Source organism: Rhinolophus ferrumequinum, chromosome 6 (genome assembly GCF_004115265.2).
Source record: "Rhinolophus ferrumequinum isolate MPI-CBG mRhiFer1 chromosome 6, mRhiFer1_v1.p, whole genome shotgun sequence".
NCBI lineage: Eukaryota > Metazoa > Chordata > Mammalia > Chiroptera > Rhinolophidae > Rhinolophus > Rhinolophus ferrumequinum.
In genome coordinates this window covers 34,107,851-34,129,103 of record NC_046289.1, presented here as the reverse complement: position 1 = coordinate 34,129,103, position 21,253 = coordinate 34,107,851, and the positions used below count along the sequence as shown (strand labels likewise).

At 31.5% G+C, this 21,253-nt stretch overlaps 1 protein-coding gene across 1 annotated transcript in view; it reads left to right on the top strand.

Moving 5' to 3' along the window:
* MNAT1 (MNAT1 component of CDK activating kinase) overlaps positions 1 to 21,253 on the top strand; it is a 176,047-nt gene that overhangs the window by 95,817 nt on the left and 58,977 nt on the right. The window contains exon 7 of the mRNA XM_033109018.1: positions 20,808 to 20,929. Coding sequence (XP_032964909.1) covers positions 20,808 to 20,929 — 122 coding nt within the window. The remainder of the gene's footprint in view (positions 1 to 20,807; positions 20,930 to 21,253) is intronic.

Below are 21,253 nucleotides of genomic sequence, written 5' to 3'. Positions count from 1 at the left end.
AAGGTGATTGGGACCAAAAAAAAAAAAAAAAAAAAAAGACTAAAACAGATGGCAGGGAAATAGAAATAATAAAAAATTTCTTAAGCATTGTTTGTTTGGGGTAGTTTTCTTGTTAAGCACATGGAAATACTTTGCACATTTGAGAATTATTGACTTCCTACATGCTATTTTTGAGAAACAGCCATTCATTCATGTAATATGAACAGAATTATAGATTATTTTGCTGGAACTTTTTATTTCTAGGTCTTTTTCATAAGAAAATATCAGTGCATTCTTTTAAATCATATTTTGACAGTATATTTTGGGGGATCAGAAATAAATTTAAATTGAATGGTGCTAATGCAAGTAAACAACAAACATTCATTCAAAACTTTCTGAGTATTTATAGTCTTGTTGCATTATATTCTCTAAAAATGAGTATTATTAATGGTATCAGACTTTTCAGGATATACCTAAAGTCAATAGTTGTTTTAAAATGTCTGTTATGCTAGATTTCTCTATCTGTGATCATATTAATAAAATTTGGTGACTGAAGAGTATTTTATATCATTGAATGAACTTGCATGTAAAAATGCAGCATGCGTATTATTAATCTTACCCCCCACCCTGTTTTTTTTTTTTTTTTTTACTGATATATTCTTGAAGCTCAGCAGGAAAATGTAAGTCAGAGTGAGAGCCTTCAGATTCTTAGTTCAACTTTTTTTTGTTATACCAGAGTGTCTCTTGAGTTAAACATGCAAAGTAGGTGAGATATGGGTAAAGACAGAAATGAAAGAAGGAAGAACAATTTAATATAAGAAGTAATGTTACACCTTAAACCAACCATATTATCAGTGGTAGGAGCTTATACACCATTAGTTTCTTGAATGACGATTATTGATAATGATATGGCTCTGTAAAATAGTCTTCTTATTTCTATAGTATTGATTTTAATTTTAGAAATTAGGTCCATAAATGTAATTACCTATTTCTGGTGCAAGACCGCTTATCCTTGACATCATAAATAATGTTGCATACTTTTTCATTGTTGTTACCAGTTCTAACAAAGTTCCACTGTGTTTTTCAAAGGTTATCAAGGTATTTCCTCTGTGTTCTGTATAGTAGCAACCTATACTTTTTTCAATAGGAGGATCATTTTAATTGAGAATGAGAAGTAATGGGGAGTAATTGTAGCCTCCTGCCATTCTTTGTAATGGCACAGTCAAGATACTGCTTTTCCTGCCTTTTTACAGAAGAAAGGCAGGACGATAGCAGTGTGATTAGGGATAGATAAGGGCTTTTATATCAAACCAAGTGGGTTCAAATTCTGGCTCTGTGAGTTAATGCTTATGAGATGTGGGTAAGTAATCTTATTCATTTGGAATAATATAAACCTTATTCATTTGAGTATACCTTACAATGTGGTATTTGTGAGAATAAAATGAAAATAAGGTTAGAGAAGATTCTTTGAATGATTTTCTTAGATACTATCAATTATAAACTGTTCTCCAGATTTAACCTATTAGTCCTCCCATAGATAACATAGTAGATGAATTTTTTTTAAACATGGAGAAGCTAACAAAGTAAAAGAAAGAGAGTGATTGAGTGACTAACTCCAAACATAAGATAAATCTTAGAACTGGATGTAGAATTTCCCAAAATTTTAAGCAGTCTAAAGAAAAAGGAAGAATGATCTATTCTGACTTATCAATAGGATAATAGGAAATAATGATATAGCCCATTAAAAAGCATTAATGACTTTTTAAGTCATTAAATGATGGCTTAGAGGATAATTTTATTTTGCAAATAATAGGAATCCTAAAATAACTTTATTCTTTATTGAGTTTCACATTTTATAGGAATTTTTGTTGAGTAGATACTGTCTAGCGACTATATAAAAAAACAAACTTTGGTCTGGCCATTAACTGGATGTATTGGAAGCTGAAACCAAGACTGCAGAGGAAGTCAAAGCCTTACATGAAATCATAGTTAATAAAAAATCTGGTGCTTTCTTGATTAAAATACTGTAGTTAAAGAAGCATCCTAAATATTTCTGAATTTGTATTTTGTATTATCATGGTGATAGATGTCAGTGCATTTTTCTCAGCAAAAACATACCTCTCTTCAGTAAGAATCTTGTATCCTAGAAAGTCTTAATGAGACTAACTGAAGAGAAGTTCTGGTTCAACTTTTGTAAGGCAAATAGAGTGGTTTGTGTGCACTCATTAGATGTGTAGAGTTTTGCCTGTGACATACGGATTTCATCACTCCTTCATTTAGTTAGGTGTGTACTTTTATGTATCTGTTTGGGTACTGAGGCATATCTCTATACATTATTTTGGTGCTTTGGCCTATCTTGGTAAGTTGTGAGGTGTTTAGCCATAGACAGGGATGTTGAAGAAAGTACTAAAAAATTCAGTAGCTAGTAAAACTGAAGAAGATCTTTAAAGCCCTCTCTACTTAACTGCTATTCTCTGAATTTCATTATTTATAGACACTCAGATTTTACCCAGGCATCCGTACCTTTCCCAGTCCTCATCTTGGAATTTTTGATATTATTCTAATTGAGCCATTGTGAAAAATATTTTTTTGAGAATCTATTTTTTATATAGGGAAATATAAAGATGAAAAAATATGGCCCAGATAATTTGTTGACACTTATTAAAAAAAATACATTAAGCAAGATATAAAATGATCTGTGAATATTTCTTAGCCTATGTCTTTAAAAGGCAACTACTGCTTTGTATTTTGTTTTACAAATTTTTTTTTTGAAAAAAAAAGTTTCACAAGTGTTCTTTTTAAAAGCAATAATAATCTAATAAAAACCAGATGTCCACTAAGCAAAGTCATGCAATGCAATTTCTTTCCTCCTAACACCTTAGTGATATCAGGAAGTTTTGATTGTAGTGAGATGCAGGTTGGTGACTTAAGATCAGGGAGCATGTTAGGAGTCAGTAGGTTTGAGTGGAGTGTTTCCAATTAGGAGCTTAGTGTTAAAGTGTTTTGGGGACATATTATGCCTGGGAAAGGCACTAGGTAGGTGCAGAATAGGAATGCAAAAGGTAAAATTTAGGGAGAAGCTAAAATTTCAGAAATTTGAAATTTTTGCTAAGGCCAGAGTTGTATCTAGGAAAGAGAAAGTAAACATTTGTTTTCTCTCCTGTATTGCTCCTAGGGCTCTAGACTAAATTTAAAATAATTAATGTGTTTTGTATATTGTTACAAAACACATTATTCAAAACTCTGTTTCTGCAGGAAGGTATTTTGAGTTCTTACTTACTTTCAATATGATTTTTGAAAGGTTATTGTTCATGTGGTGATGATTGCCTGTGGTGATTTTATCTGGTGTTGACTAACGATCTGTGGAGATGGTGCAACGTATTTCTCCTTTCTTCCTCCTGATGAAGTTGATGATACAGAAATAATAATAATAATTATTATTGGTAGCATTTTGTAGACACTTGTTTCTGCTATGTTTTATATATATATGTGTATGTGTGTATATATGTATGTATATGTATATATTTTATTTGCTCCTTAAAATAATTTTACAAGTGAAACTGTGGCTTGTTTAAAAAAAGTTGCTCAAGGTAAAAGTTGCCCAAGGTTGATTCTTTGGAGTCCAAAGCCTATGTTCTTAACATTATATGATTCTAAGGGTCACTTAATATAGGGACTAAAAAAATAGAGTTATAGGCAAATAGAACACATGCTTATGTTCTTGGAAAGAAGAGATATAGATGGGAAAGCTGTGAAGAACCAAAATAAATGGAGCCTGGGATTGTTGCAGCTGCTTTATTTGAAGGTTAACCTGGGTTAACCTGCTTGACATTGCAACTGTGGGTTCTTTGGCTGTTATTTTTAATTATAGTTATGACCGCATCAAGAGTAGTTTTGGATATTATGGAAATCTTGAAGCACATGCACTTCAAAATGAATTAGAGGGCTTAGGCATTTAAAAAATATCACCAGCATTGATATAGTGTTAGAACATAGTGTAAGATCAGATCTTGAGGCATTTTTTTTACATATTCGACCCATGTTTTAGTTATTCTCAATTTTTATGTTGCCTCATGTAGTATAGATTAATATTATGAATAAAACTGATTAGTAATTTTCTTGCATGTTAATTATATCTATTTAAAGATGTAATACCTGCAAAACACTTAAAATTTAATATAGTTTTTTCCTGAAAAGCTATATTTCAAGAAAAAAATGTTTTGTTTTATTGATGAATAAAAAAATGTCCATACTCAAATTTCTACTTTTATTCCCTAGTCAGAGGGAGAAAGTATTAGGGATATAAATTGTTTGAAACATCTTTTCTTAGAAAAATTATGAGTTTGTTGCTTAAACATTAAACTTTAATGAAAGAAAATTTTTATTTAACTTTTCATTTATTTTGTCTTCATAAAATATATTTGGTGCCATCTATGAACATGTCTGTTTCACTCACCATTGAACCCCTAATTCCTAAAAATATATTATTATATTTTCTTCACCATTTAAAAAAATCAATTCAGTAGTAAATCTTTAAAATTTTTTTAAATTAAAATGTTTTTATTCTGGTAAAATATATATAACATGAAATTTACCATCTTAACCATTTTTAAGTGTACAGTTCAGTGTATTAAATACATTCAAATTGTGCAACCATCTCTACCATCAATTTCCATAACTTTTCATCTTGTAAAACTGAAACTCTATACCCATTAAACAATACTCCCTTCCCCCATATGTCTACAGGCATTTTTTCAATTGTTTGTACACTTAATAGTAATGAAAAAAATCAGAAGAATTTAGAGAAAGGAAATATTCACCTGAATCAACATATTTCAGTTTCCTTTATGTTGAGCAATTAACTGATAAGCTAGTTTGAACCTGACTTTCAGGATAGAATACTTTTGAGGGTATATTCAGGTTTTTTTGTTTTTTGTTTTCCAACAAGGTAGGTCTTGATGATAGATCAATTAACAAATCTTGAAGAATTAATGTAAATAGTGTGGTAATTCCTGTTATAAGAGACACTTCTTAGAACTCATGGAATTCCTCCTTCCCTCAGGGTATCAGATTTACTGTTGCATTGAGGAAGTAGCCTGGCAGCAGTCTTGTGTATCAGAGCCCAGTTCAACATTGTTCAGAATGGGAAGTGTTTTTAAAATGCTATGGAAAACTAATTAGAACTGAACTTTGAAATTAAAAAGAAAACATAAAACTGTAAAAGTAAAGCCTAATGTTTTCTCTGAAATGTTTTTAAAAGAACTTGAAGAGTGCTATAGGAGAATTTTTTTAAAACCTATTTTCCTAAAGTATAGATTATTGAAGACAGGTGTTTATTAATCATTTCATTGCATTGACCTTGCTAAGGACAGTAAGGCAGGTAATTATCCTTAGGTCTGAGTAATAAAAGTTTTATTTTTGAATAAATACTAAGAGACCAACTTTAACAACTCTTAGTATGAATGATTTGTGTGCTAGCTTTTTTCTAATATAAAATGAATCTCAATATGCCATATGATTGGTGACAAATAAGAAACTCTTTGTTCAATTAAGAGGAGATCTGTTTATTTAAGAGCTCTCAAAGGTTGTAAAAGATTATACTTGGCTATATGTGAAGGATAAATGTTGTGCAATAATGCCCCTTAGTTCCCCTTTTATAATAAATCTCAGCTATGTGTTCAGCACAAGGGCTCAGTGCCAAAAAGAACAGGTTCAACTTGTCTGTGAGGATTTGCACTACAGTAAAGTGCACAACTGCTTTTGTAGAGGTCATTGTGGAGGTCACAGCCATGTATAGTTGAATGAAAGCAACTTTGAAAACATGGCAGAACAGATAGTGTTACTTAAGATTCAAGAATCAATATTAATTTAAAACATTAAAAGGGTGGAAAAATCATAAAAAGAACCCTCACATACATTTTTCAATTTATATATGTTTACATGTTTTCAAATGGATTTGAAACAAGTGTTCTGGCACCTTGTGCCAGGATATTTTAAAGGAACTTCAGAGTCACTTTTATAATAATTGCCTAGCTTGGAAACATTGACTATTTTTATGTTTGTTAAATTCTGAGCAGTGCTCTGAACAGAGTTCATATAATAAAGGTAGGCTATGGTGGTGGTAAAACGAAATATACAGGGGAGTGTGTGTGTGTGTGTGTGTGTGTGTGTGTGTGTGTGTTTGTGTATTGGGGTGGGGTCCGGTGTGAGGTAAGTTCTAATGAAAAGGCAGATGTGATCTGAAGGAGAATACCTCCACGAGTCATATTTCTCCTGAGCTTATGACTGAAAAATTCAAAATTTACAAGAAAGAAAATGCTATCTTTTATTTATATAATATGATTTTTCCCAAGTAGCTTACACTTTCATTTATTTGTGGTAAATAGAAATAACTCAGAAATAGCAGGTGGAGAGACTATAAGTCTCATGACTCCAGCCAATACTAGCTTTGGGTTTAGAATAAACAACACGAGGAAATGATATAACTAAGTAAGCAGATGCAAAGCTTACCTAGACTTGTGATTTATGTAGTTGTATTTGGTCATAGAGTGACTGTTTCCTTTTCTTTTTTTAAAATGGTGATCAAAATGCCAGGCAGCCATTGGTTTCAGTATAGAGATTAATTAGTAATCTTTAGAATATGCTTTAGCAAATGTAGCTGATTGGCAGTAGCATCTGTCTCAGCAACTGGTAGAATGTTAGTGCTTTTAATCAAGCCTGTAATTTCCAGAAGGACTTCAAAGCTATGTTTATTGAAGTCTCCCATACTAATTACTTTCTTTGTTCTCTAAGGCACTGTTTTACTACATGTACCTCTTTATTTTATTTATTTATGTGTGTGTTTATGTATTTTATCTGTGAAGGTTGTAAAATAAAGTTAGTTTTTTTAACTAAAAAAACTAAAATGAATTATGTGATAGTCGGTGTACTCCTGAGTTTGTGGAACCACCATTTATGCTCAGTGAACACATGTTCCCAGATGAAAAATTTATCAATTGTGATTTCTTTCCATTGCTTTTGTAATTCATATCATGAACATAAAATGTATCTGTCAATTACGAAAAATGATCTGTGAAAGTATAGTAAAATAATTTAAAGGACTGGTTATTATAGTCGACTTTCTAGGAAGGTAGTTTACTTCTACATTGCTAGGAATCATTCTTTCTAGTTGAAATAGTCTTTCTGGTTCATAATTCAAAATATATTCAATTTACATAGATTCATAAACAAGCAATCAATTTGTATATTTGAGGAAGATAATATTTTTGTTTGTTATGAAAAGAAGGCTGAACTTCTAAGAACATCTAAAAATGATGAAATATATCTCAGTACAGGTGAAATTTGCAACAATATAAATATATTATGGAAAAGTTGAATATGAATATTTCCTAAAAATAAATTGTTATGTTTTAATGAACTAGGGTAACTTTCATTTAAAAAGCATTTATATAATATTTTAAAAACAAAAGAGTACTTTCTAATTTGTTTAATAAATATAAATACATATTGTTAAATGCTTGAAAATAGAATCAGTTCTGATGGTGTAGCCTTTCTATCATTCCTTCACAATGTCTAATATCCACTAAATGTTTAGGTAAATGAATTTTCATACTGTAGTCCTGTAATAGAAAAGTGCTTGGTATAGTCTGGCAGTATAGGGTCTAAAATCTGCATAGGTTGCTTAGCCTTATAGAACGTCAGTTTCTTTTCCAGTAAAATAAGCAAAATAATAATTACCTCTAATGTATGTATAGTGCCTAGCATGGCATATGGTTGATGTTCAGTAAATATTTCTGTGCCCTTTGCATGGAACCCCACTGTTAGTAATCACATTCCATATCTGCATGACTTTTGTAAAAGACAATTTACGTAAAATTGCAAGTGAAAGGGAAGCAGAGAATCCTAAATATATGATTCTTTTGGGCATTTAGAGTTCAGATTTAATTGCGTGGTTGTTTTGTGAAGGTGGTGGTGATGTGTGTTTTCGGAAGGCAGATTGGGGTATTCAGGGTATTCATAGTATTTGTTGTTTCCTTTTAGGACATGAGGATAAAGTCAGTTACAGCTTGGTTTAATTGTTTAATTTATTTTCTACAATGGGAATGGCACAGTAATGACTCATTCTGTAGTGAAATGACCTCAAATAGAACCAAGAGATTTGTTATGTAGTTTTTTTTGAGGGGTGGCATGGACTAGGGGATTAGAGAGAGTGGGATACTGTGGATTCTTACAAAACATTAGTTCATGCATGAAACAAACATTCCTAGGCACTGTAGTACAGGGTTTAGTTCTAAATAAAAACACTGTACTAAATAAAATATGATCTCTTGAATTATTCAGTCCCTATTACGTTATAAAGAAACTTTCTGCTACCTTTTCATTGAAAAATATTTTTGCTTCAGAAAACTACTAATCTTATGTGATATTTTTTGTTTTGCTTATAATAGTAATATTTGTAGGGAACTTTAAAGTAATTTTCTTATTATCACATTCAGAAATTTAGGCAGATGTATAAGTTGTCATTATTGTTGGTTCACTGAAAGTTCACTTAAAGTGCCAAGATAAGAATTCTTTCTTGGAAGCTGTTTTTGTAATTACTATTTTGTAATTAAAATAAACTGAAAATGCTATATGCCTGAAAAGTTGTTTTTACAATTTCTGGCAAGTACTGTTTTTCTTAAAAGTAATATAGCCTCTTTTAAGGAGACAGATTTTGTCTCACTAGTCTCCTTGATGTTTTTCTTTTCTGATCTTTTTATAGAAACAGATATGATTTGTTGGACACTCTGTCCTCTTGGCAACAAATGGTGGTTCAGTAGCAAGACAAGCATCAGAGAAAGAATGTAAAAATAATACTTTTCAACACTGCCTCTTTTATCAGTGCTCAGGGAAAAATAAAACCTAGAACAACAAAAGCAAAATAAAATCCCTTCCTTGGACTTTACCTTTTCTTTAAGCTACTGCCATATCTTCCTATTTTCATTTTACCTTATAATTTGATGAAAACAATAATCAAGTTTGCTCAGTGTTTCTACTTCCTCATCGTCCATTCTTGCTCTTACCATTTATATTCTGGCTTCTATTTTCACTACTATATTGAAGCTACTTTTGGTATTGAAATTTCCTTCACTAGAAAAGCTCTTTCTTCCCCTCCATTTCAGCTCCATTCAGTCTTCATAGTCCATTTCAAGTGTCACTTTTTCCCATGAATTCAATTGAAGGAACATTCAAATACCTGTCATGTTCAGCAGAGTCGTATCATATGTACATTTAACTTATTTGAATTTAACTAAAGTTGAAAACAACTAGGGAGAAAAATAGCAAAGAATTATTTTCTTCCCCCAGTAAAAGTGTTTTTGAAACAACATGGTTGCCAAAAGCAAGCCAACTGGTTTTCCACAAAAACAAACAGTAGTTTATTACAATGCTGGAGGAAAAACTAGCTGAGTTGGATTTATATAAGATATTACAATAAGCACAGAACAGTGTATAGTATACTTTGTGGTCTAGTTTAGTGATTTTTGAGGGGTTATTTTGACCAGTTTTTGCCTTACTCTAGCTTTAGCGCCTTATCTTTGTGCAAGATATGACTTGACTGTTAACAGTTATGTTGAAAGTGTCAGTTACATCACTTAGGAGCCTTCTAAGTAAGTAACATTTGGATCTCTCTTGGATGTTAAGGTGTAGAACTATCTGAGGCAGAGATGACTAGTGTAGTTCCTTTTCTGTCTTTATTTTTGCATTTTTCAGGAGATAAATTTATATGAATGCAATTATGGTCAAAACAGTTTAAAGCGGAGGGAGAAAATGCTATTCTTTTTGTATTTCATGTTCACCTTTAGCCTGAGACCCTTGGCTTTCTGAAAACGAATTGCATGTGTCCACAAATACATTGTTGCATTTAGTTTTCGTATGAACTATAGTAGTTCTACATCAATACAAAGTATTTTTTTTTAACATGCAGTGTTAGATTGTAATTATATTTGAGATGATTTAATGGTAATAATCTTTTTTTATAGATATTATTTCCTAATTTTTCTTCAACATTTTAAGTTTCTAAATATGTTACATTTTATTTTTGAAATTCTTTCTCAAGGAATAGTTTATATAGTATAACAAGTTTCAAAATAGAATTGCTATGTTATTAAAGAATGCTTTTCTATGTGGTAATTGGAAGACTAAATGGTGTGTTGCAGAAAGGGGCTTGCTAATGAATTTGTTTAACAAAGCCTTAAAGTAGTTTCAGTGGAGTGAACAGATTTTGATGAAGTTTCCAGGGCCAGTTTGATAGAAACGGTTTCGGAGACTTGGCTTGGCGAGGTGAGGATATAACTCTTTTAGAGCTGTTTGACTTCTAATGTTGAACACGAAGCTTAAGCCCAGCTACGTAGTTAAAGAAATTCTTCTTTGATGTTTTAAAGCATATCTTACATATTTGAATGGAACTGATCAACAAAGAGATAGAAAAATATGGTGCTATTCCTTGTGTATTCAGGATGAAACCTCTTGAAAGGTTTGGATATGAATTCTGGAAAAGGCTGTTTTTTTTGGAGAGCAAAATTTTTTTGGGGAAAATTGGTAATCCATCAGGCACCATATTTTAAAAGACATGGAATGCTTATAAAGGCTGATTTGTGGGAATAAGTCAGCAAATCACCAACCATAATAATTTGTTTTTAAAGTTTTATATTCTGCTCATTCTAAAACATGCATTGAGAAAGGGAATGTAGCCTGATTTTAGTAGAAAGCTGGGAATCTGGGGATTAGTGCTTGTTTGTTATTTTCCACTGGCTGTTTCTCTAGTATATATAGAATAATTATTTACACTGAATTTTGGGAAAATTGCGTATATGTTTTATGATACATTATGAGGTAGTGGCTTATTTGCACTTAGTGATCATGAACTCATAGCAGGTTAGACCTTGAAGAACATGTAGTCCAACCGTCCAGTTTGCCCCTTCACCCCCATTATAGGTAATGAAAATGAAGCTTAGAGAAATTGTATCACCTAAGTTCCTTTTAGTTCAGAGGCAGTGCCGGTGTAAGTGTATAGCAGTTACCTCTTATCATGCAGGGTCTTATCCCTCATTTGTCTTATGCTATTTACTGTAAATTTTGAAAATTAGAGAAAGCCATTTATATGGGGGAAAATGAATTGTACTTACCATGAAATTATATGCTACCAGGAAGTGATTACCATTCAGCCGTTGTAGTGATGACAGGCTGATATCCCTCTAGAATGACCAGAACAGCATAGAATAATAAATGCTCTCCTTGATCCTAAAATAGGTAGAAAGAACTGAATTACCAAAGGAAAAAAAAAGTTACTTAGAATGAGCAGCTTGAAGGTAGTGCCAGGTATAGTCTTTAAGTATTCTCTATCCCATTAAAATATTGTGTAAACACACATACACAAACACACACACAATTTAAAAAATATGTATGCACAAACAGAAAACACAGGTAGCTATGTGCACTCACAGTTTTAAATTATTAGGACATTTACCAACATAGAAACAGTATTTCAGGAATAACTTAATTGATATTCTAAAAGGTCTACTGTAGATATTTTCTTTGGAAATAGTCACTAGAATGGTATTGGTTTAATGTTCTGAGAACAGTGAAATATTCTGGTTTCTAATTCCCTTTAGCAATGTGGCACATTCTATAGGATTTGATAACTTTAACGTGAGAGGACCCATTTTGTGAAAACCACCATTATCTTTTTTTATTGTTTATTTGTTTTGCATTTAGATAATTCAAAGAAATAAAAGTAGAAGTCACAATCTCATTGGAAAGTGATTCACTAGAATATAAGCTCCCTGAAGGCAGGGGCTTGTATCTGTTTTGTTCACTGCTGTACTTTTTAGTTCTTCATATATAATTAGTGTTCAATATTCATTATGTGAATAACCACAATGTTTTGTTATCTAAAATTTTGTTAAAATGAGTTTTTAAGTGCCTAGAAAGCACATTTCCAGCCTAGGGACAAAAAGTACCCATTGACCCTTTGTAATGAATAAGTGAAAGAAAACAGTATTAAAATGTGGTGACAGCGGAGATGTATTCCTTATGTACTCCCCATAGTACCTATACGTGATTAACAAAATTTCAATTGTTTATACATAGTAAAAGTGTTCTTAAATTATGGCATTTGGAAACCTGATTCTAATCTTACGGTTTTCCTAGTGTTCATACTCCTACACCAGGTTACTGTTCACATGATATATTATTCATTCATTCATCCAAATACTGGGCAAATTTTTGGTGCCAGGCATGGTGTTGTAAGGCATGGATGGCAGTGAACATAGGGCCTTACAGTCCAATGCGGGACACCGATGTTAAATAATTACAAAGAGAGTTTAGCAAGCTTACAGGATTTCTTAGCAAATATCTTGAAGATGAATGAGGCTAGCCTGGCAAATCAATCATTTAAGTAAAACAGAAAAATTCAGAGAGTTCTGAATCTTAAACTGTGTTAAAGGATTTTCAGAATCATTTAACCTATCACCCTACATTGCTAATACTTTATGAATTACAACCTCTTCTATGGTACTTTACAATCATATGCTGATTGATATGGATGGGTATTTTCTTTTTTAGCATTTTGATTATTGTTTATTTCAACAACCTATATATGAATGATTACTAATTGACTATTTCTGTTGCTGTTATTTTTATCAGAAAATAATATTTTTCTTTAGTAATGTTATTCTAAATGGTTTTACTGCATTCTAAATGTGTGTGTGTGTGTGTGTGTGTGTGTGTGTGTGTGTTAACATAGTGACCAGAAGTCCTTTAAAGTAAAAGTTGTTTTCAGAGTTTATTTCATCTTTTATTGAATGGCTTCCTGAAATCTAGATTATATAAATTTTCATTTGGCATTAAATCCTACAGTGTTAGAGTTAGCACAAGAGATAGTCTATGCTTTTCCTTTATTTGAGAAGAGAGAATAACAATATTTGTAGTGTATAGATTATCTAACAGATAAGTCTCAGTAAATTGTAAACTATTTTTTATAGTAGACTTGAAACTTGCTGAGTAAGAAAACTTAATATATTTCAGATTATTAAAATTACAGCCATGTATAACTACTTTTGTCAGCATTTGCATTGTTCTTCAAATGTTTGTAGGTTCTTCATGGAAATGAGCTGAATTTTGGAATCTTTCCACATATACTTATATTACTAGCTAGCAAATGATTGAAATATAGTCTAGGACTCGAAGGTTTATCTTAGAAGAGAAACAGGGACTCCATTCTGTTACATTCCTGGGAAGTAAAAATATTAATTATGCGATTGAATGTCGAGTTTACATGCATCCTTCCTCTCCCGCTGTGGATATTTAACTAAGGTTACATGATTTGCTGTTGCTCTTCTCACAGCATTTTTATTCTCAAAGCCTCATTTATTATTTATATGGCAACAACAGTAATCCAAAGGGCCTCAGGTTTGTGTTATACTTTTGAAAGCTAGTAAAATATACTTCAGTTACCTAATGTGGTTTTTTAAGGCGCATTGCTAGGATCTCACTCTTTATACATTTGCCTCCCCCAGATCTTATTTATTTTTGTGACTTTGCCCATCATTTTGATGGTGATGACAACAAAATTTCTCTTGATTTTATTTTTTATTTTTAGCTGCCTTTACTGAAAATTTCAACTTGGATATTTCATAGCAATGTTGAATTGATTCAAACCATCTTGAACTCTTTATTTTATAGACAGCTTTATTGAGGTAAAATGTACTCACCATAAAAAATACTCATTTTAAATGTACAGTGCAATGATTTTCGTACTTAACTGTAGTCACTCCTAGCCCCTCACAGTTGCTAATCTACTTTCTGTCCCTGTAGTTTTACCTTTTCTAGATAATTCACATAAATGGAATCATACAATATGTAGTCTTTTGGGTGTCTTCTTTTACTTAGCATAATGTTTTTGAAGTTCATTTATGTTGCAGCATGTATCAATATTCTCTTTTTGTTGCTAAATAGTATTCAGCATATTTTATGATTATTAGGTGAATGAATTATTCATATTGTATGACTATACCTCATTTTGTTTATCCATTCACCAGTTGATGGTCATTTAGATTGTTTCCACTACTTGGCTACTATGGATAATGCTGCTATGAACATTCTTGTACAAGTCTTTGTGTGGTCATATGTTTTCATTTCTTTTGGGTAGATGCCTATGAGTGGAATTACTAAATTGTATAGTAAATTTATTTATAAATTTAAGAAAAACTGCCAAATTAATTTCCAAAGCGGTTGCACCTTTGCACACACTCATCAACAATGTAAGCGGGTTCCAATTTCTCCACAACCTTAGTAACACTTTTTATTGTCTGTCTTTTTGATTATAGCCAGTCTAGTGGATATGAAGTAGTATTTCATTGTGGTTTTAATTTGCGTTTTCTTAAAGATTAATGGTGTAGAGCATCTTTTCATACTCATTAGCCATTTGTGTATCTTCTTGGGTGAAATGTCTACTAAAATTTTTTGCCGATTTTAAAAAACTTTTTTTGAGCTTTTAAAAAAATACTTATAAGAGTACTTTGCATATATTATGGATACAAATTCTTTTTAAGGCACGTGATTTGCAAATATTTTCTCCTAGACTATATTTTATCTTTTTTATCTTCTCTACCCATTTCTTCCCTTTCCCAGTTTTCCTTGTTTCTGTTAGTCTTCAGCTCTCTGTTTTTCACATTTTTGTATTTCACTCAGCTATCCAGATTGCTACCAAGTCTTGCAGTTTTAATTATAATTATTCCTTTTTCTTTTCCTCTCAGTTACCGCTTAAATCTAGAACATATTACTTCAACTCTAATTGCTAAAATAGCTACAAACTTGACCTACTTGATTCCAGGCTCTTCTTTCTTTGGTATGATTGTATTTTTCTGTGCTATAAATGCATAACATATAAATGTTTTTCTTTCAAAACTAACCAAGATTCCATAACTCATTTTAAAACTTTATAATGAAAAATTTCAAAAATAGCAAAGTAGAAAAATAATACAACAAATACTCATATACCTAATATCTAGATTCAATAATCTTTAATTTGCTTCATATACCCTGTTTCCCCAAAAATAAGACCTAGTCAGACAATCAGCTCTAATGTGTCTTTTGGTACAAAAATTAATATAAAACCGGGTCTTATATAATATAATATATTATATTACATTACATTATATTGTGTTATGTTATGTTATGTTATGTTATGTTATGTTATGTTATGTTATGTCATGTTATATTATACTATATTATAGACCCGGTCTTATAGTAAAATAAGATTGGGTCTTATATTACTTTTTGCTCCAAAAGATGCATTGGAGCTGATTGTCCAGCTAGGTCTTATTTTCTTATATTCGGGGAAACACTGTGTGTGTGTGTGTGTGTGTGTGTGTGTGTGTGTGTGTGTGTGTGTATATATATATATATATATATATATGTAAAATTTCTTTTCTTTTTTCTGAACCAGGTTAAAGTAAATTGTAAATTGTAGTTATTATGAAGTTTTTTTTTAGTCTGCATCTCTGGCTGACTTGCCCTGGCATATGATGTTCTTACACATAACCATAATGCCATAACTACACCAAACAAAATTAATTACATTTCTCTAATGTAACCTAATACCCAATCCATATTCAAATTTTCCCCTTTGTCCTTTAAAATGTCTTATGACTGTTGTTTTTCCTTCCTAAATCAATACTGAGCTAATGACTCTTATTATATTTATTAAACCCTGTAATTCTCTTTTAGTCAATCTAGAATGTCTCCCATTCTGTGCTACAACTTTTTACTATTGTTGTTTGTCATGACATTGACTTACTGAAGAGACCAGGCCAGTTTTACTGTACTATGAGTTTTTTATTTTTATTTTTTCCCCTATGGTAGTGTTCAATATGGTCTTTAGTATATTTTTATATTTTTTATGGTTATAAATGTAAAATATACCCATTTTGGCCAATTTAGAAAATTCTGTATAAAGATAAAATTATGAGTAGTTCATAATCTCATCACCTAGAGATACCTACAGTTAACATTTTGGTGGTTTTCATTATGCAGATTTAAAAAATAGTTTAGTTCCTCCTGATTATATACTTAATATTAATTTCTCATTAAAATAATTTCAAATGGCATACATAGTTTCATTTACATTTACTTAAATTAATAACTATATACTCCGGTTTATTTAGATTTCTCAGTATTGCTGAGCATTTATGATCCTTTTGGTTTTCACAGTTATAAATTAAACTATGAGGTCTTTTGAACAAAGATTTGATTATATTTCTGATTTTTAGCTTATAAATTGTTCAACTGGAATTATTGGGTCAAAATATATGAATATTTTAATGGTTTACTAAATTGCTTTTTTATAAAGAAGCAATTCTATAATTTGCTCTCTTATTTGTTTTATAACTTATTTGGTAGTTTGATGGAGGTAAGATATTTCTGCATTGTTTTAAAGGGTCTGATTTTTTTTTTTACCATACGAGTTTAAATTTGTCTTGGAGTATTTTCTGGATGCAATTTAAGCTATACTAGACTGGCTTAGTCTCTCCCCACCCCTGCCTCCCCATATACCCATTTTCTACTTCTGTTTAGTTGTTATTGTCTCAAGACACAACATATTACTGTGGTAATATTGCTGTTCTCCCCATTGCCTTGCTTTTGTAGACTTTGTCTGACCTCTGAGGTCTAGCACAAGTTGTACTGTTTCATTTTTCCACATTTTATTGATTCTTCCTCTCTTGATTTTCTATTGCCCTTCAAGTATATACTATATCATTTGACAAGTCAAATTTAATTCAGATGTTATATATCATTAGTGCATCATACAGTATGACTGCCTTAATCTGAATCTTCCCTTTTCTGATAGTTTAGAATAATATCACACTTACTGTTTTGGTGGAAATATCACATTCATTTACCGTTTTGCATCCAGAAACGTTTGAACACCTTTTTTGCCACCAGTCACTTAAAACCCCTAATACTTTCCTCATGGGACTTGTTAAGACATTTAGTTTCTTGGTGATTTAAAAAAAAAATTATGGCAATGACTTGTCCTGTAAATTCTTCCCCAGCTTTGGATTTGAGAAACTTGGCATCTATCTCACATTAGTTCAGAAAGATAGATTGAACGTTATAAGACCAGGTTGCACATCATTTATGAACTTTATTATTTTCATGGTAAACAGAATTACCACAGTGTAATTTTTCTAAATGCTGTTTGTAATTTCTTTCTAAATGATGTTTTTTTCTCTCTAAATGCCATAATTTAAAAAAAAATCACTTTTGAGCCTATGGTATTTTGACCATATCTAATTTATTAGATTTTGTATAAAATTTTATTTTAAATCTAGAATTTACTATTTACGTCAAACTGTTAAATTAAGCAACTATAAGTATATTGTCTAAAAGTAGGATTTAAAAGGCAGTGTGGTATGGTAGGACCCACTCTGGACAGGAATTAGGAGATATGATTCTATGCGACCTTCGGAAAATTTGTATTTTGGAGGGGATGGAATCTTAGTTTCTTTAGCCATAAAACAAGGAAGTTAGGGGAAACTTTAGAATTTGACAAATTTTAAATTCACAGGCTTTAGAATTTGACAAACTTGGCTTCTAATCCTCAACCTGCCATTAACTACAGTATGACCTTGCCAAGTAACAAATCTAAACCCCTGTTCATCATCCATAAAGTAAGGATGATAGTATTTATCTCATAAAACTATTGTGAATTCTAATGAAATAATGCATAAGAAGCTCTTAGATGTGCCCAGCACTGGGTAAATAATGTTAACTACTATTACTATCAGATGATCTTTTATGTACTCACAAACTTTCAAAGAAGACTTTGGATTATATAACATAGCTTCAGTTACTTGGGCATCATTGCTAATATTTAGAAAATGATTACTTTTAATATGTTGTTTCCTACTCTAATAACTTAAAAGAGCCTGTCTTTTTTGAATATCATCTTACCTGGGAGATATTCCAGCTCTTGAAAAGACCTGGGCCTTGCTCTCGTATTTATAAAGTGAAAATAGAGTAATCAGACAAAGTAATCTATAGTACTGTGTTAGTGGGACTATAATAGGTGTCCTTTTTGAATTCTTACAGTTTTTTTTTTCTTTTATTTTTTCTAACTTGAAAATGTGCCACTAATACTGCATCATGTTGCAGGAGAATTTAGTGCTTGGTAGCTTATGAAGATGACATTCGAAACAGAGATGTCAGAATGCCACTTAAAATATTCCACTGAGGCAGGCCTCTTCTTAACCCATATAATGTTCTGTACTCATATGCATTTTTCAGAAATTGGATTACTGTGAGATAGTGTAAGATTTAGCTCGGTAGTTTCATGTTTATTTAAAAAGGCTATGAAACATATGAAGGTTAAGGGTTAAAATAATGAGGTTTTTCCAGATATTTCACTTTTTACTTTTTTTCCTGTGTTTTATTCCAGTCAGGTAAATGAGTAAGTTAGAGTACTCAAAACCCATTTTTAAATATTGTGGTAAAATATATATAACATAAACTTTACCATTTTAATCATTTTAAGTATCAGTTCTTGGCATTAAGAAGTTGGCATTGACATCATTGTGCACCCATGGCCACTGTCCATCTCCAGCATTTTTTTTATCTTTTCCAAAGAAAACTCTGTACCCATTAAATACTAATACCCTATCTCCTGACTCCCCTAGGCTCTGGCAACCACCATTCTACTTTCTGTCTCTATAAATTTGACTATTGTAGGAACTTCGTATAATTGGAATCATATAATATTTGTACTTTTGTGACTGGCTTATTTCACTTAGCATAATTTCTTTAGGGTTGGTTCATCCATGTTTCAGCATATGTCAAAATTTTCTTGTTTTTTAAGGCTGAGTAACGTTCTATTATGTATATGTACCACATTTTGTTTATTCATTCATCTATTGATGGACACATGGGTTGCTTCTACCTTTTTGCTATTATGAATAATGCTGCTATGAACATGGGTGTACAAATATGTGTTCCAGTTCCTACTTTCACTACTTTTGGGTATACTAGTATACCCAGAGGTAGAATTGTTGGCTCATATGGTAATTCTACATTTAATTTTTTGAGGAATCTCCACCCTGTTTTTTCATAGTGGTTGTACCATTTTACATCCCTACCAGCAAAGCACAAGAGTTCCAATTTCTTCACATGCTTGCCAGCACTTGTTATTTACTGTGTGGTTTTTTGTTTTGTTATTTTTTTGTATTTATTTATTTATTTATTTGATAATAGCCATTCTAAATAGGCATGAGTGTTAAGTGGCATATCACTGTGTTTTGATTTGCATTTTCCTAATGACTTGTGATGTTAAGTGTCTTTTCATGTGTTGTTTGGCTATTCATGTATCAGATAAATGTCTATTCAAGTCCTTTGTCTGTGTTTGGTGAAGGACTTTTGGGGTCCTTCAAAAAAAAAGCTGTTGATGTGTCGGTAAACTAGCTAGGATGATGCTACATGGGATAAAGTTTGTTGAAGAGACAGACCACGAGTCAGATGCTAATATCTTCCGTGGTCCTTCCTGACAGCCTCAATTGCACTTTATCACTTTTAAGTCATGGTTTTTACTTTAAAAAAAAAGAAAGATAACAAATATACTATGTATTAAATTTAGTAATTTAGGGGTAAAAGTAAAGAAAACCAAGGGAGGTAACATAGAAATAAATTACAAACTAGAAATCAGTGGAAGTAATTAGTACAAGGACTAATTTTTATTAAAAAATTAGGAAATAGAGAAATTGATGAGAACTATACCAAGAAAAATTATGGGGCGGCTGGATGGCTCAGTTGGTTAGAGTGCGAGCTCTGAACAACAGGGTTGCTGGTTCGATTCCCACATGGGCCAGTGAGCTGAGCCCTCCACAATTAGATTGAAGGACAACGACTTGGAGCTGATGGGCTCTGGAGAAACACACTGTTCCCCAATAAGACATAAAAATAAAATAATAAAGGTATTACTGTGCCACAAAGGTATTTCTAAAAAAAAAAAAAAAAGAAAAATTAAAGAACTAGAGTTAGAATGAGAAACTTGGACTACATTAAAAAAATAGGGATTTAAAAATTGAATTCTATACTCAGATGTCTGATAATTATGTAAATCTCAATGTAATGATGCTATATGGGTGTGACATTTTATTTCGTACACTTGTGATCAAATATGGTCCTTTTATTTTAGTTATCTAATAGTTCTTTCTTTTAAAAAAATCCCTGGATGTTTCATTCAACTTAATTTATAGCATAACATTTTTTCATTTTAGGTGTGTGTGTGTGTGTGTGTGTGTGTAAGTGTAAATAGACTTCATATACACACTTAATTCGGTAATTAAGTTTGATTCCATTGTAAAGACTTAATATAATAGATATTTATGTGGTAAAACTTTGCAGAGAATAATTTCATTATTGCCCCTCCTTAATTAGAGCTTTCAACAAAACATTGATTACCAAAACTGTCAAAGCTGTATAATAAAAATAGGAAAATGTGAGGATGGACTATGCTTACGTATTTGTTGAATTTTACCAATGACATTGAACTCTTTACGACTAAATTTGAATTTAATGATGGATTTGATTTTCCTCCTTTAAATCGTATATCAATGACTACGTTAATTATATAATGTAGGTTTGAGTAGTGCAATGAATTGTATCCATGGAATAGCATACATAATGGATAATATTTTAAATTTGAGGAGTTTAGTCCATCTTTAAAATGATTGTAAGTCAATAGTAATATGAAAGTAATATTAAAAAAGTATTGCTTTCCTTCATTTTTCTAACAGGGTCAACATATTTCATTAGCACCTATTCAAAAGCTAGAAGAAGCTCTATATGAATATAAACCACTGCAAATAGAGACATGTGGACCACGAGTTCCTGAGTTTGAGATGCTAGGAAGACTTGGGTAAGTGCCCAAAAGAACTTCTCATTGAAGAGTGGATGTTTAGGGCTTTGTTGTTATTGTTTCTAACTCACACTTTAACATTAGATTTTGAGTTTACAGAATTTTATACTCTTTTGTAAAAAAGAATGGTGCTTAATACTAAGTTAATACATTATTTTTTCTATGGTCTTGTTAGGTCTTTTGAGATTGAGATTGGATTGTACTAGTTCCCTTTTAAGGCTGTCCTTGGCAGCCATATTGAAGTAGCTGTTCATTTTCAGCTCACTGCATACTTTTTTAGAAATAGGGGCTTATGTCACTAATAAGCCAGCAATAATATAAGAG